The sequence below is a fragment of the Anser brachyrhynchus genome (assembly GCF_964034855.1).
Source record: "Anser brachyrhynchus genome assembly, chromosome: 1".
NCBI classification, from domain to species: Eukaryota; Metazoa; Chordata; class Aves; order Anseriformes; family Anatidae; genus Anser; species Anser brachyrhynchus.
The window spans coordinates 69,276,795-69,293,021 of record NC_137694.1 but is presented as its reverse complement, the minus strand read 5'-3'; the positions used below and the strand labels follow the sequence as shown (position 1 = coordinate 69,293,021).

The following is a 16,227-nucleotide window of genomic DNA, read 5'->3' as shown; positions in this document are numbered from 1 at the left end:
AAGTAAAATCAAGTTATGGAAGCAAAATCTACCAATGGGATGAAAAAGACAGTTATATAAATAACTTAATGCAGCTCCCACACACCTGAGTTCTAGTTACCCAAATAGTTTCCACAAAATCAGCTTTCAGCAGCAGCTTTGAACCCAGACAAGATGACACAGCCCGACCGCTTCTGTTGAACAAAGTAGCGTTACACTGATCAATGGTTCCAACAGGAAGTCGCTTAATGAAGGCTGGTGAGGCACTACAGACACACTGCTCCTACGATAGCCCTCTCTGATCGTTTCAAGTGAATAAAGAGCCCTCACTGTCTCATGGCTGAAAGGTACCAACGTATGGGATTCGATCAACATTTTATGCAAGAGCTCAAACTTCCAAGCTATTTACTGTCAGTTCATGTTTCACTGACAGCATTACTACTATTCCCCAAAACCCCACAAACAGGCATATTGCAAAAAGACTAAGCAGCAACGCAGTGCTGGTGACCACAAGGACAGTCTAAGACTGGTTATTCAGCTTAGTTCTAAGGGTTCCCTGCTTTTAAAGCTTGGTCTTGAGTGGGAAAGCAATCAGAAAGCACAGCCCAGTACAAGTTCTGTGAAGGATGGGTGCATGCATGTCTGCATGTGTGGTTTCATTAGTTCACAGGCATGCAGCACAATTAATTTCTAAGCTGCTATGAAAAAAATCATTGATCAACTTGTAGCATGAGAGAGTTTATTTCATATTATAAGTGCAATGCAACATACACTGACCTCCTCAAAACCACAAGTCTACGTTTTTACAGCTCAGGAAATGCAGATACTCAGGCTTTTTTTTTTTTCCCTTCAATATGCTATCCTACTTGTAGAAAATTATTCTTATTTTTGGAGAAAAATATGTAAAAGTTGGAACTAGTAATAACAATCCAGCCAACAACACAATGGGTAGGTTTATTAATGACAGGAGAAACCAGTAACACTTAGAGAGCCAATCTGGTTGTAACGGTTTAAGTGTTTGCTTAGTTTAGTTCTAACAGCCTAAGTGCTTGCTAAAGGCTAATATTTGCGTTGCATCCCTGGAGGTTTTTAAGAGACGTGTGGATGTGCAGCAAAGGGACATGGTTTAGCAGCAGGACTCCGTAGGTCAGGCTGTCGGTTGGACTGATGTTGAAGGTCTTTTCCAATCTAGATTATTCGATGACTCTGTGATTAAAATTTAATATTAGAGCAACTGGAATAAAAAGATTGCCCACAGCATTTAAAATAAGAGGTAATGTACAGAATTTCTTGGAAGCAAAGGATGAAGTGTTACACTGGACCATGCTTCTATAGTCTAATCAAGAGATACGAAAAATTAAAAATAGGTAACTGAAATCCAGATGAGTGATAATATGTCAGTATTTAACAGAACTCCTTCCTTTCTTCTAGTTTGCTTAACCAAGACATTAGAAGTGCAGATGAATATTGCTGTAACAGAACCTACTATAGAAATAGGTAAATTGCTTATAAAACAAAATGACCAGGGGTCACACAACAGGAGATCGCCATTCTCTGATTGTTCTTCTGACACATTCCCATAAAATGCAAGAAACTTGCTACTCTAATATATTCCTTTTCAAGAAATAACCAAATTTTTAAAAGTATGGTTTTTTTTTCCCCTCCAGAAGCAACCTATTGCAGGTCATCAGCCATCTAGTACTGCTGCACTCTAAGAACCTAGATTTTTTTTTTGGGGGGGGGGGGGGGGGGGGGGAGTAGGGTGGTCTTTCTCAGTGAGTTCTGGGACACCTGGGAAAGAGGTAAAGCCCATGAAGAGAATCCACGAAAGACCTAAAGACCAGCAACATCTGACATGTTGTGTACAGCTCAAGCATGTGTACATTTTCTCTAGTAGGCTATATGCTGAGAAAGTATCAGGAAGCTTTTCACAGAAAAGTTCACAGCCTATATGTCATCAGAGAAGACACTTGACTTGGAAGGTCACTTGCTCTTCAATTGCCATTTCAAGATGAAGGAGAAAAATGATGGTAGGTTTCATAATCGGAACAGTGGCTGCTCCTGAAGTCTGTCAAGAACTCGCTGCAATGCTTTTTGCTAGATCTGCTGATTTACCTACCCACTGTGTCACTCCTCTGGATTTCAGAAAGGACACGAGAGCAGGACGCTCAAGTGGGTAAGATGTATGCACACATTCCAACATTTTATCTAGCCCACTTGAGTCTTTTCCCAGCCTGAAGCATGGCAACCCAGCCCAAACAGGGCTGGACTACTACGGCGGTGTCCGTGTATCTTTCAATCTCTGAATAGGAGATTTCCAATCTAATCTGACACTATCTGCTTAGTACAACCCGAGGAAAGGAAAAGTCCTGTAACAAAAGGGAAGGTAATAATAGAAAGTACATCTCCTGCTCTGCTTTCCCATCTGAAATCTGCACCTCCAAATGAGGAACTAATAATATGCATCAAAAAGAGAACATAAAAAACTAATGAAAGCAGAGACATTCTGGAAAACTACAGATTAAAAAACTATATATATCGAAACATATTTTAGCTAAATAATTTAAAGCAAGCTTTCCCTTGCCACCCCACCCCCCCAGTCCTTTTTCCCCAGCCAGGAGATCTGTTTAAATCCTGACTGCCACTATCAAAGCAGAATGACACTAGTCGAACTTAAGCGCTTGTGGCATTCCCCTATTGCTAGTGACAGACAGGTCTGGGTTTGCTCCCAAGCTGTAAGCAGGCTCCAGCTCTATTGTAATGGATCTATAGACCATAGCCTGATGAAGAACATTAGACATTTGAGTTTCAGAGAGTTCAACTCAGAGGTCATCCCAAACAATAGAGCATCAAAAACAGTCACTGCTGGAGAGAGCCTGCATACACAATAGCTGTTTTTAAGAAGCACCATTCAAACGACTGACTAATTACTAAAATTTAAAACTGTTACAGCAAGCACAACAACATAGTCTTCCAGTTTGTTATTCCCCACTTTCATCCTAATCCAAGCATCAGAATCAACCTGAAAAAAAAAAAGTGAGATTTTTAGGACCGAATGCCATTCCAAAACGCCTACTAAACCACTACCTAATTTTTACCAAGCCTGTAAACACTGGCAAACAATGCCTTCCTTCCAGGTACAGCAAGGTAGAACTGAAAATACAGTCTTCTCAGAAGAGCTGGACCTTTTCCTCTTTTCCGATTTTTCCTATATTAAGATCAACAGCTTTGAAATGAAACTGACATTTAAAGTGCATTCATTAAGCAACACAATTAATGTAAGCTTAAGTAGAGGAATCATTACCTCAAAGGCAGTTTGAGGTCTTATTTTTACATTTTACCTCTAGCTAAAAATAATCACCTTGATAATGAGGATGTATTAAGATTTTTTTCTTAACCATCACTTTCATGTTAAAACATTAGTTACCTGCATAGCCTATGGTGTATGTGAACCAAATGCATCTTGCTGCTTAAATCCAGTCCAAACTGTATTTAGAAACAATCCTGAAACTAAAGCCTTAGCAACAGTAGCTTAAAAACTTGCTACAAGTTAGCAGCCATTTCTACCTTATAGAGAGAGAATACACACAAAAAGTTCTTTAAGCATTTTCAGTCCTGGCTTGTTATTCTCCTTTAAGGATTTGAGTGAAATTAAGCCATTGTTGGAGTCGCGTAAGTACAAGTATTCCCTTTGAGGAAAGAAAAAAAAAACACTCCAAATTCTTCCCGACTTAAGACGCTCAAGTTTCCAACCACTTAGCTTACCACATTCACATTTGGGTACTAACTGCTGTGTACAGTTAAATGTGAATGAAAATATAACAAGCCTGTGATCTAATGCATTCAAGAAAATGGTGTATTGCACATCATTCCTGACATATACTTAGCTCCCCGAGGAGATTGATTTCCTCACTACTGCAAGTAATCCCTTACATTGAATTTAATGAATGAAGTGTCCCAATTTTTTTCTTTCCCTGTTTTTTTAATCTTTCAGAACGACAGTAGGAGTCCAGAAAGAGTATCGATAAAAAAAAGAAGCAAGAACAGCATAACTGCATTTTTACTTTCCATGAACCCCCATTAGACACTGGGAACTTCAAGAAATAGTAGAGCCAGGCACCAAACACGTGCACAAAATCTCAACTAATTTACTATTATATTTTTAATGTCTGCTAGACATACTCCCTCTAAACCTTAACTGAAGTAACCTTCCCTCTGGCAAAATTCAGACCTAACAGATGGGCCTTATACCATGCCCTTGAGGGTCAACAAACAGTAGTTCAGCCTGATCAACAGGAGCTCATTGCAGAGCTACAGTACCTCCACTGAGAATGCTCAGCTTCCAGTCCCCAGATGTTTCGTATGTCAGCAGAGGACCCAGATAATTTCAGCTAACACCAAGGGAAATGACTTGACAGATCCTATAATAAATAAACTCATCTTGTAATGGAACAAATTTAAAACCAACATAGACTTCAGGGAACATACACTGCAGCATTGCTAAAACAACTGCAGAATAGCCATCAAGATGCACTAAATGTGACTGATGAATCTTTTAAAACAGTTTCTTCTAAACTACACAGTGATGAAGTCATAAAGCATCAAATCCACAGAAGACTGCCTCTGACTAGATAAAAGCATAATTAACATTCAAGAATCCAAATACTGTCAACCTCACTGGAAGTAGGTGGCTATTTTAAAGATAAAAAAATACCATGCTAGTTTCTTTAGCTTTCCCTAGCTTGTGAAATATCTTGTTATTTGCACGAAGCTTCAGCTGTTTTGTTCCAATTCATATGAGATAAACTTAAGGAGACTGAACTGAACACTCAAGAAACTTAGAATAATGGAAAAGTCATGAATGACAGGCATTTCTTACAACAACTTCAAGGGTTAAAACCTAGAACTCCTACAGAAAAGCTTTTACAACATGGAAGACCAAATCACAGTTAGGTACTAATCCCCACACAAAACAAACAGCACCAATCCCAATCATTCAATTACAAATGCCAATTCAAAACAGAACAAAAATTGAAAGGAAAAAAAAATGACTTGCCTAGTGACACACCTGAGTACTACATAATCTTCATTTCACCGGGACAAGTCAAGAGTGAAAAGAAACATGTCACAAGTTACCTCATTTCTCTATTCCTTTTCAAGGCAGGGTGTAGAAGTCTGGGACACAGCTCAGACCAACAGTTCCACAAAAACTGCAGGCCACCTAGCAGTTTTTCAGCTTTTTGAAGCCACCAAGTTCAAAGTGATTTACACTTATTATTTCCTATAGAATTCCTATGTAATCAATGGACAGGTGAAGATAAATCCTCTAAGTATGAAAGTGATTACATGATGAACCCTGAGCTCCCATCCTTCATAGGATACATCTGTCCTGCATCTGCCCTAAGATTTTATTTTTTATATAAATCTCTATCACTTCCAAACATAGGAGCAGCTATATATATTCTCCAAGCATCACCACATGATTAACTTTTGCTTCTTCATGCTCTGCTCAACAACAGGAACTGCAGAGCAAAGCTGTCAAAAACTGAAGTAGGACAAACATTGTTCAAAGGAGCTAACAATTTCAGCTGTAAATACCAGAAATGGCTAAATTAGCTCTGACATTAAAGCAGAGAAAGAACAAATACGGCTTTGCATTAAGATTTAACTTTTGCTGACTTTGAATGAATATCAAGTAAACTTTACTACCAACCTCTTCACAGTGTTACTATCAGAACATCAACATCATGATTACCAGTATTTAATAAAATGCAGTTCACTTTGCTTTGTGGTCTCCAAATGAACATGTCAATTTAAAAGTGAGATTAAAGCAGATCTAAAGAAAAAAGGAGAGCTCACAAAACATGAGCAACCACTATGAGCCAGCAACAGAGCGAAGAACTTGCCTGATCTTTTTTTGTTCCCTTTTCCACCCTCGGCAAGTTCAGTAATTTATGATATATCTACATTAGTAACACACATTTCTACTACTAAATTTGCAGGATTATCGATTTAACTCCCCAAATCAAACGTTTGTGTTCCACAAGCAAAAACAGCTCCACTTATTTTAATGGATGCAGTTTAACTGCAACATTAAAATGTTATGATGGTTTGGAGCTCCTGGAGGCTGGTTTTTTTTTGTTGTTGTTGTTTTTTCTCCATTTATTCAGCAAGTAATCCAAAGAGAATCTTCAAAATTGAAATAGCTTCATCTACCTACATTTCTGAGAAGCTTTCCTATCGATTTTCCTTAGAACACATCCAAAACCATTTCATGACTGATAATGATCAGTTTCTGAATTCAAAAAAAGCTACCAGAAGAAAAAAATAACACATGGAGATAAACCATCATCAAAACAAAAACGGATTGCAGAATACTAAATGGTTGCAAAAGAATAAGATTGTTCATATGGCAATAAGAAATGAGAGTATCTGGCTGAAAACAAGGCAGAATTACATGAAGTAAAAGTCCACTACCATGTTTTAAGCACTTAAGAACTTGTGCTTCTGAGTCATTTAGGCTTTTTGTTTGTTTGTTTTTAACTCAAACCTATGTTCACACAGATGAAGTTATTCTAACACAAGTTTTTCCAAATGAACAAGGCTTAAGCGTTCTGCAGCCTTGAGTCCTGCGTGCAGTTTTGGGTGCCACAGTATAAGAAAGATCTAAAACTGTAAGTGTCCAAAGGAGGGCTACAAATAGGGTGAAGGGTCTGCAGGGGAAGACATATGAGGAGCAGCTGAGGCCCCTTGGTTTGTTCAGCCCCAAGCAGAGCAGGCTGAGGGGAGGCCTCATGGCGGCCTGCAGCTCCCTCACGAGGGGAGCGGAGGGGCAGGCGCTGAGCTCTGCTCTCTGGGGGCAGCGACAGGACCCGAGGGAATGGCACAGAGCTGGGACAGGGGAGGATTGCGCTGAGTTTTAGGAAAAAGGTTCTGCACCCAGAGGGTGGTCAGACACTGGGACAGGCTGTCCAGGGCAGTGGTCATGGCACTGAGCCTGCCAGAGTTCAAGAAGCATTTGAACAACACTGTCAGACATAAGGTCTGGTTTTTGGGCGGTCCTGTGTGGAGCCAGAACTCAGACTCCACGATCCTTGTGGGTCTCTTCCAACTCAGGATATTCCATGATTCTATAATGCTATAAATCAATCTTAAAAACAAGTCTGGAAAACTTGAGTATCTGTAGATTACTAAGAAATCTACATAGTGGAAAACAAGAAGTCAGGGAGATAGTTTTATTTAGTGTGACTACTGGTAATATTAAAATTTGTTTTGAAGTTTTTTGAAGGAACAGCTAATTTTAGAGTAAAGCGATTTCTACATTAGGTGTAAATACCTAGAAAAGGGAATAACACTACAAACATTTCAGTTTGATGGTATAAAACTGGGAGAAGATAGAAAAGCTCTTCAAGATAGAGAAATCAAAGAAACTTAAAATAACAAACGTACAGGAAAAAAAACATGACTGAGAAAGCATGTTATGAATCACCACCCCTCTAGAGCTGTTTCCACTCTCTTGAATCACCTACTTTGATTATTTAGATTGTCAGCCCCAGAATATTTGGGTTATGTATTAATTTAACAAAACCAGTTTATCACCTGAGCTGTAGCATACAGAGGAACAGATAATATTATAAGGAAACTTGGAACGCAAAGTCTCAGAAGAGCACTGACAAACTACAGCAGGTTAAATGTGCATGCCTTGTGATACAACAGCAAACAGACTACATATGCAAAAGCATTACACAAATCAAGAAACTGTACCTGGTTCTGCCTTAAAGATACAAATAACACTGACTTTCATTTCTGGGAAACAATTCATCTTCAACCTGATTATCACCTTCGAAACTCAGGGAATAGCAACATGTGCTTCATCATTTTAAATCTTCACTGAAATACAATCAGTAGTTAAAAAAAAAACCTGTCACTTCTTTTAGCATGCTTTCCATTCTAAGAACCACGATTAATACAAAGTGGAAATAAAAGCATTGGAAATAAAAACCTTCAGGTATAGTGTTAAGGAAATCCCACCATGTGTCTCCATTACTTTCCCATTCACAGGATACCTATCCCCACTCCTGAACATCTAACTCAAAAAATAAGCAGAAGACAACCAGAAAAAGATGAAAGTCTCAGGAGACGCACCTCCCCCTCCAATTTCAGTTACAGTTGTTTGACTTAAGAAAAATACAGACAGACAGGACAGCCTTCTATGAAATAGCAACTTCATACTTCAGTGAAAAGTTGCTACTTCTCAAGTATTAATCAGGCATCAAAAGCAGAGAAACCAATGGAGTTTTACTTCTCTAACTCATTCAGTTCATAACAGAAAGGTCATAATTATGGTTTGATTCTGTTCCACTCGACACTAAATTAACAACTTGTATAATTTGTCTAATCTACAGTTTGGCATGCAAATCAGCCCCAGGAAATCTACCAAAGAAATGCAAAGAAATATTTTTATTTCAAAAAAAAAAGTTTACAATTCTCTGTTTACTATGTAATGAAAGTATTTCCTTAAGAACTTTTATATTTGAAGCCTTACTTACAACACGAACTATAATGATCAAAGTAAGGACCTCACTGCAATTTTGCAGGGGAACTGGTAATTTGTACAAAATGCTGCATGGAACAACATTAATCTTAACAGTAAGTGAAGAATCTTTATATTGCATTCTTATTGAAGTATACTTAATAAATGATACTACCCCTAATATGTGACAATAATCTTGTCTTTTACAAGCCTCTAAACTCAGATCACTTAGGTTCACTTTACTGATACTTCACAAGCTTGTGTGGATTATAGCAGCCTTATAAAGTGCATCATGATGACTACATGACTTTCAAGATGGTATCAAATTAAATCTTTTGCTTTTATATAGCTATCGAATATCTTAGCATATGCCTCAAGTAATACTCTATTAAAGAAAGTATCCAGTACAACTATACAACTAATCAAGTGACGTTTAGCAAACGATAGTTAAAAAATTAAATTTTAGCGTAAAGAGAACCACAGAGAAGCAAATCAGACACGGAAAATGAAATCCCAGGTTGCCTTTTTTTTTTTTTTTTTTTGGCATTTTACCACCATGAAGGGAAAAAAGCATACCGCATCTTGAGTGAGAGGCTAAAGATTTCTTTCACCAATGATTTATTTTTTAGTTTTGCAGAATCACAACCTGACAATTGTAAACATCACCTTAATGCATCACAAAACCAATGATAAATAGCAGGCATAACAGAAAATGAAATATAAACATTCCATAAGGAACATTTATCTGAACATGTTCATTTTCTAAATATCAACAACTCTAGACATTAAGCATATAAAATGATAAAAAGGAACCAGTTACATAGCTGGATAACAAAACAAAAAATCTCTGACTTGAAGAAGCTTCTAAAACTACCACTTTTGTTTTTTTTAGCAAGCTTTTTTTTATAGCAACAGGGGTAATGGTGGAAAAAAAAAAAATCTGCTGCTTAAGGTAGATGGATTTACATTCCCACCAATTTCCCTGAAATTACTTGGCTCCTCTATGGCAGGCACTGATTTTTCACTTCTTTCAGGTTAAGCTCGCACTTTTTCCTCAGGCTATTAGTTATAATTCACTCCCTATCATACAAGAAAGTTTTCTGCATGCATCTCACTTTTTCCCCTTGCTGGAAACCCCTATTCCAACCTCAAATGCTCTGTCTGCTCCCTTCTAAGCTATGTCCCCACTTTTCACCCAGTAACAGCCTGCACTACAACAACCACAACGCACTGGGGTCTACACTTCCTCCCATACTGCCACATTCCACGTCAGCTCTGCATACTGCTTATTCCCCCACCATTATTCTCTAATTGGATAGTTAATTGGACATTGTTTTATTTCTGTTTTAATTTAAAAAAACATATAAAGCTATTGGAAAGATGTGCAGATCAGAGCTGCACTAACAGCAGCAATAATAGTATATTTTTACTGCATTACCCAAGAAGTTTGATCCGCAAGCAACTTCAGAAATGCACCTCACACTTTTCCCAAAGAGATGTTCAGGCTACATGCAATACGCAGCTTAACTGGAAAGTGTGTGTTGGGTGGGGAGGGCGTTGGAAATCAACGCAGCTCCTTCCACTACTGCCTAGGAAATCCCCTAAAGTTGCTCACCAATACAAATCTCACATTCAAAAGTTGCAAGACTTAATGGTGTCACAAAGTTAAGCAAAATGCACGTAGGCCTGTGTGAATGTACAAACCCAACATAACAGTCATACCAATTATCTCTTACACTGAATAGGAAATTATTTCTCAAAATTCTATGAAGTGTATTTAAATATTACTACAAACACAGTTCATTACAGCAAGCTCTTTCATCTAGTCCACAAAAAGACCTCATGTTAACCACTCAATTATACCAAGCAACAACTCCAGTAATAAAGATACTAGCTGTTTAAAGTTTGTGCTGTTTTGTCTTCCCATCAAAAGCTATTTTCTTCAGTGCCAGAAAGAACTGAGCATAACAATTACAGAAACAGCAGTTTTATTCTGCAATTTGAAAGCAAATAACAACAAATGCAGACAATACAAATATAATTTTCAGCAGAATTTTGAAATCTCATGTAATCTCCTATGCGGCCCACTATGACGCGTCAGTATGACACACACACTACAAAAATGGAACGACTTAACCACCTTACCATAAGTGTTAATGAATGATTCTTCACTTCCTGGATAGGAACAAGTGAGACTATGCAGCAGAGAGGCCTGAAGCACTTTTTAATCTGGTCACATGGACACATGAAGCATACCTATTAGTACCATATGCCTTCCTGATTATATTTCAGTTTTACTATTCTGCCGTCATAAACATCACTCTTACAATTCATGTGTCACTGCCTAGCCTGCCTTGAAAATTACTCACTTTTGAAGGTTTAAAAACTAGATCTAATAAGAACTGCAATAAGAACTCTAAAGAACTAATATTTTTAAATCAGCGTGCATATTAGAACATTGACTATGCCTTCATTTTAAACAAGGTTAAAAAACTAAGGCTAGATTCTGGATTCTTCATCTTTTCATCTAAATCTCTTATTGTTCAATCTGTTAGTTTCACTCTGCCTTACTTCATTCTATAAAAAGAAGAAAAATCTTAAGCTATAAAATGAAGAACATAAAAATCTTAAGCATAAAAATGTTTATTATTAAAGAAAACCTTCCTTGAAATGGGCATTTTCAAGGCTGAGTGAAGAGCTGCTCACCTATTACACTGGGACAGAATATTTCTAGAAGCATTCTACAGGTCTAACGTGATTAAGATACTTAAGTTTCCTTTAATATTATTTTTAGTCGGGTTCTCCCAGAAAGCTGAGGCTTACGTTGTCACATCGTCAGTCCCTCCCAATAACTGATTTCAGGGGCGAATAACGATAGAGGTGAAAAGGCTGTTCTGTGAAAAAGACTGTGTCTGAGGAAGAGATTGCTGCATGGGTCCAGCAGCCACCTGTTAGGTTTGGCCTACCAGCTACTCAGCGAGCACTGGTACTTGGTCAGGAGAACAGCATGTGCACACCTCCGGTTGAAACATAATTTCAGTGCCTCTTACCTGGTCAGTAAGAGGAGGGAGCAAAGGATAAACTTCTAAAGAAGGCTAAAGATGATGTAAGCACAAAAGACCAGGGGTAACTTCTAAGCAAACTACAAGGCAAATTCACAAGGGTAAAAAAAAAAAAAAAGCAACACAACAAAATAAGTAAAGCCATATGATATTTTAACTTCTGCTAAACATTTTACTACAATTGCAAAGTCTACCACTGCTCTCTAAATCAAACAACCTGGTAACAAAATTACTTCAGATTTAAATACACTTCCATAATAAGCTTTCAACCTAATAACATTTAAACAATTTCAGCAATCTAAGTGTTTGTAAGTAAATATTGTAGTTCAGCAGTAACTGCGCTGCAGACACACCTTCACTGCATTCATATCAGCTATTTAAACCCAAATCCCTGCATACACTTAGGTCTAGCTTTGCAGCCCAGTGATGAACTCAGCTACTTTTTTTTTTTAATAATCAACTGAATCATTATTTTTGCTTTTAAAGACATAGCAAAAGTTTCTCAGCACTGTAGAAAGATTACTTGCTCCAAAGGACGGTGTAGAAACGTATCCATCCTTTCAGCACTTGTCTGAAGTTGGAGAAAGGCACAAGAAAATTACCAGCATTCACATGCTGATAATAGCCTTAGTCCTAACTGTAAATCTGGAGGATAACTAGACCTGAATGCAGCCCATTATTAGTGAGACGGCTGATCTGACCTCACTCAAAAGTAGTAGGCAAACTTTTGCACAGTAATGGGAACATGGCATGGTTCCCAGGAAAAACCTGGGCCTGGTATTTCATTGATCTGTAATCGTTCCAGAATTATTGCACTGAACTCTCCCTACTGATACCACTGAGCTGAAAATGCCACCTGGTTATCCTAGATACCAGTTTGGGTTTTGCTTTTTTAGGGGGGGTGTGTGAGTGTGTGGGGGGGTTAAATCTGCTTTAACACAACATAAAGTCCATCTATGTACATGGGAAAAGCTAGTTAAAATTCACCCCAAGTTTTAGGGCATCAATATTTAACACATTTGTTTCTTGTACTTTTTTTTCAAATGCTTACAGATTTCCTAGTGTAACACACCAAATTATTTATTCTCTATTAGCAGATGACTCTCAACATACTCTCAAAACATTAGTATCAGAAGTAGCTGAACAGTAGCTACGTCTTGATTACATGCAAGCTTTCCTGTTCAGTTTTAGATGTAGTTTGTTTTGTAGTTCATACCACTAAAACAAATTTAAACAGACAACCCATTGATAATTAAAGAGAATGATAAAGGCTGTACATAGAGAGAGAGGAATTTGATCACTTAAGGAATTCAGGCGCTCTCACCACACCCTCTTATTCATTCAAATTTTCTAAAGAGGAAACAAGAAAAAAAAATCCTAAGCCTAGGGGCATGATCTGAATGCTCGCAAACCTGCCTACACCAGGCAAATCTTTACCAAGTACACCCTTCTGCCACCTTCCTCTTGCTTAACCCAGGGACTGTGAATTCAAGCGTGTTAGCGCAACCTCCCTCTCTCCTCCCTCCCTCGGGTAATCTTGCTATACCACGCTCTGTGAGACAACATGGCACTGAGTTTCTTAGGACTTCAGAGACAAAAAGTTAGATTCTTCATTCAGGACACAGGTAGACAGCAGAGATCACAGACTGCTGTACAATATACTATTCATATAAAACATCACTTCACAGATAAAATATCATCCTCCAGTACTTACAGAATTTATACTTTAATTTAGCGCTGACCAAACCAATGAACGGTCAAGCCTTTAAGGAATTTAATACGTTATCATAAACCTGCATCTCCACCTCTACATCCAAACTGTTCCCAGTTTTCTGCACATTTCCTACCTTTTGCAACACTCTGCTTGTCTGATCATCTTAAAGACGTGCGTTATGCTCTCAGCAGCTGCTAAGGGGCAGCTATCATTTGTATCAGTAGGCCAAGTGACTTGGACTACACATAGCAAAAACAATAATGCAGTCTACCCCACACTGCAGCAAGGAGTGTACTCAAAACAATTTTTCTTTTTTTTTTTTTTTATCATCAGAAATAAATAGCACTCTTGGTAGCATCGTTCTTTTCCTACCCAACTCAACAAGCAGGCTGTGAAACTACACTACAAAACTCCCTCTCCGCATCTCTGTTTTCAGCGTGGAAGTTCCAAGATGAAACTTCGCTAAGATTAAAACCAAAGACTCAGCCCTCGCTTAAACCACTAAACACAAAGGGTCTCACTCGGCAGCTCAGTTTGCACCAACGCTACTGGAAAGGAGCGATGAAGAGTGCACACACAGATTTAATTGTGCCACTATAACATGAGAAGCATGAAAACAATGACAGAGAAAGAAATGTACAATAGGTCTGGAGCGTACAAGTAAAATGTAATGCGGTTGTTCTGCCAGAAAATCCATGCAACTAATTTCTGTTATTTCCTTAACCTATAAATTGACAAGACTCAAAAAAGGTCAAGATTAGCATTGAATTTGATGAAAATAAAAAAAAAATTAACCTAAAATTCAACTATATACTTTTTGTTTCTCCAGAAATCTACTCCCATACTTACTGGATTTCAAGTAAAAAACTCAGCTTTCAAAAAAAAAAAAAAAAACACCTTCTTATCTTGCACAAGTTTGAAGGAAAGAAAACATAACGCCTGTGTGCCCTGAAGCCTCAGAAGTCAGGTGGAAACCAGAAGAACCATTTTTTTTCCCTCTCTTATGGCTTTCAGGCAATTACACAGTTTTGGGGAACTGACTCATGCGGGTTTTGTTTGTTTGTTTTTATCCCTTGAGGTTAGATCTAGTGATGTCACACTTCTGCACCATGGGTATTTCTATAGCCACACAGAATGTGACCTAACATATTTAAAGTATGTGTCTGAGCCAAAATATTTAATTCTTCATAATTAATAATGAAACTTTCTCAAGAAAAGTAACAGAATTGTTTGTACTAACTCACTCACTCTACAATGAAACCTGATACTTTAATGCTAAACTGAAAAAAAAAAATAGAAGTTTCTTAAAGTATTTGAAAGGACTTACTAGCGAAGGGAGCAACAAAATTCTACTCCCACGCCCATTTTTCATTCTGTTTCCCGTTTGCCAAATAAATCGTATCACATGCACCCAAGAAAGCCACTAGCTAAGTCGTGTTCCTTGAAATGCTCGACTTCGTGGGCTAAATGAGCCCTGAAATGCAGAACTCAGCCATGTGTGAGAATTTGCTTGTGCCTTTCCACGAGAATCAAGCCGAAGTCATGGCAGAACAAGATACATACCTTCAGCATGTGGAAAGCAAAGGAATAACCTTTAAAATTTACTGAGTTCAGAATTCATCCAAAAAGGAGTCTGAGCCCCAAATTACTGAGCCCTGCTTAATCCAGCACATGCTAATCACCCGCGCGTGCTTAGTGCTGAAAGGCCGGTCCCTTTCCCTTTGGGTGCAGCGGGATTTTGCCCTAGGCGGGAGGGATTCCCACTCCCATTTGAGCCCGGAGGAGGCAGGACCCGTGCCCAGAACATCTCCCCCCTCCCCGCGCCAGGGCAGCCTGTCCGGGCGCATGGCACAACCCGCGGGGCTCCCGACAGCAGCTCCCAAAAACAGCACCGAGGCTGCTCGGGGAGGGGGGGGGAGCATCGCCCCGGGGACCCCTCGGGGACGCCGCCTCCACAGCCGGCGCTGCGAGGCGGGGAGGCCCCGCAGGACATGGCGCCCGGCGGCCTCCCGGCCCGGCCCGGCCCGGCGCGGGCGGGCCCCGCACTGACCTGTCCTCCGAGTCCATGCGGCTCAGGGGCTCGCCGTCCGACGACATCTCCAGGCTGCCCCGCCGGCCCCCCGACGTGGCGCTGCAGCTGCTGCTGCCGCTGCCGCCGCCGGTGCCGGTGCCGTAGCCCTCGTCGCCGCCGCTGGACACGCTGCTGCTGCTGCTGCTGGAGGAGCTGGAGCTGCTCCCCCCGCCGCCTCCGCCGCCGCCTCCTCCGCCGCCGCCGCGGCCCAGCCCGGACTCCTGGCTGCCCCGGGGGCCCTTGGGCTCCTCCTTGGCGTCGGCCTCGCTGCTGCCGCCGGGGCTGAGCGAGCGGGTCTCGTCGCTGCAGCAGCCGCTGCTCGTACTGCCGCTGCTGCTCCCCACAAGGCTGCTCGCCTCCTCCTCGCCGCCTTCCTCCTCCTCCTCTTCCTCCTCCTCGTCTTCCTCCTCCTCCTCCTCCTCCTCTTCCTCGTCGTCCTCGTCCTCCCCGTCCCCGGCCTGGCTGGCGCTCTCCGGGCTGGGCTCCGACATGCTCTCCGCCTCGCCGTTCAGCACCAGCAGCGGCTCCGGCTCCGCGGCGGCCACCACCGACGACGACAAGGACGAAGGTGACGACGAGGAGCTGGCGGCGGCGGCAGCAGCGACGGCGGCAGCCGCCTCCTCCTCCTCGGCGGCCGCCGCCTGGCCGGGAAGCGGCCCCTCCGGCTCCGCCATGTCGCTGCGAGCGGCCGCCATGGCGCCTGCCAGTCGCTAAGAGCCGAGCGGGGCCGGGCGCGCGCGCGCGGCCGGCGGCGGGGGCGGGCGCGCGGCCCGGGCGCGCGTGCCCGGCGTGCGCGCGGCCGCGCGCGCTCGCTCCCTCTCCCTCACTCCCTCTCTCTTCCCCCCTCCCCCCACTCCCGCCCCGCGCC

The 16,227-nt window shown here is 41.0% G+C and overlaps 1 protein-coding gene across 4 annotated transcripts in view; it reads right to left on the bottom strand.

Moving 5' to 3' along the window:
* The window catches only part of AEBP2 (AE binding protein 2), a 55,781-nt gene extending 39,642 nt beyond the window's left edge, over positions 1 to 16,139 (bottom strand). For 2 of the 4 annotated variants that reach the window (XM_080575782.1, XM_080575784.1), the window contains exon 1: positions 15,339 to 16,135. In XM_080575782.1, coding sequence (XP_080431908.1) covers positions 15,339 to 16,054 — 716 coding nt within the window. In that variant the 5' untranslated portion in view covers positions 16,055 to 16,135. Of the gene's footprint in view, positions 1 to 15,338 lie in introns of all 4 variants that reach the window. The other 2 variants (XM_080575785.1, XM_080575783.1) reach the window with 2 other exon arrangements.
* Positions 16,140 to 16,227: the final 88 nt, after the last annotated feature.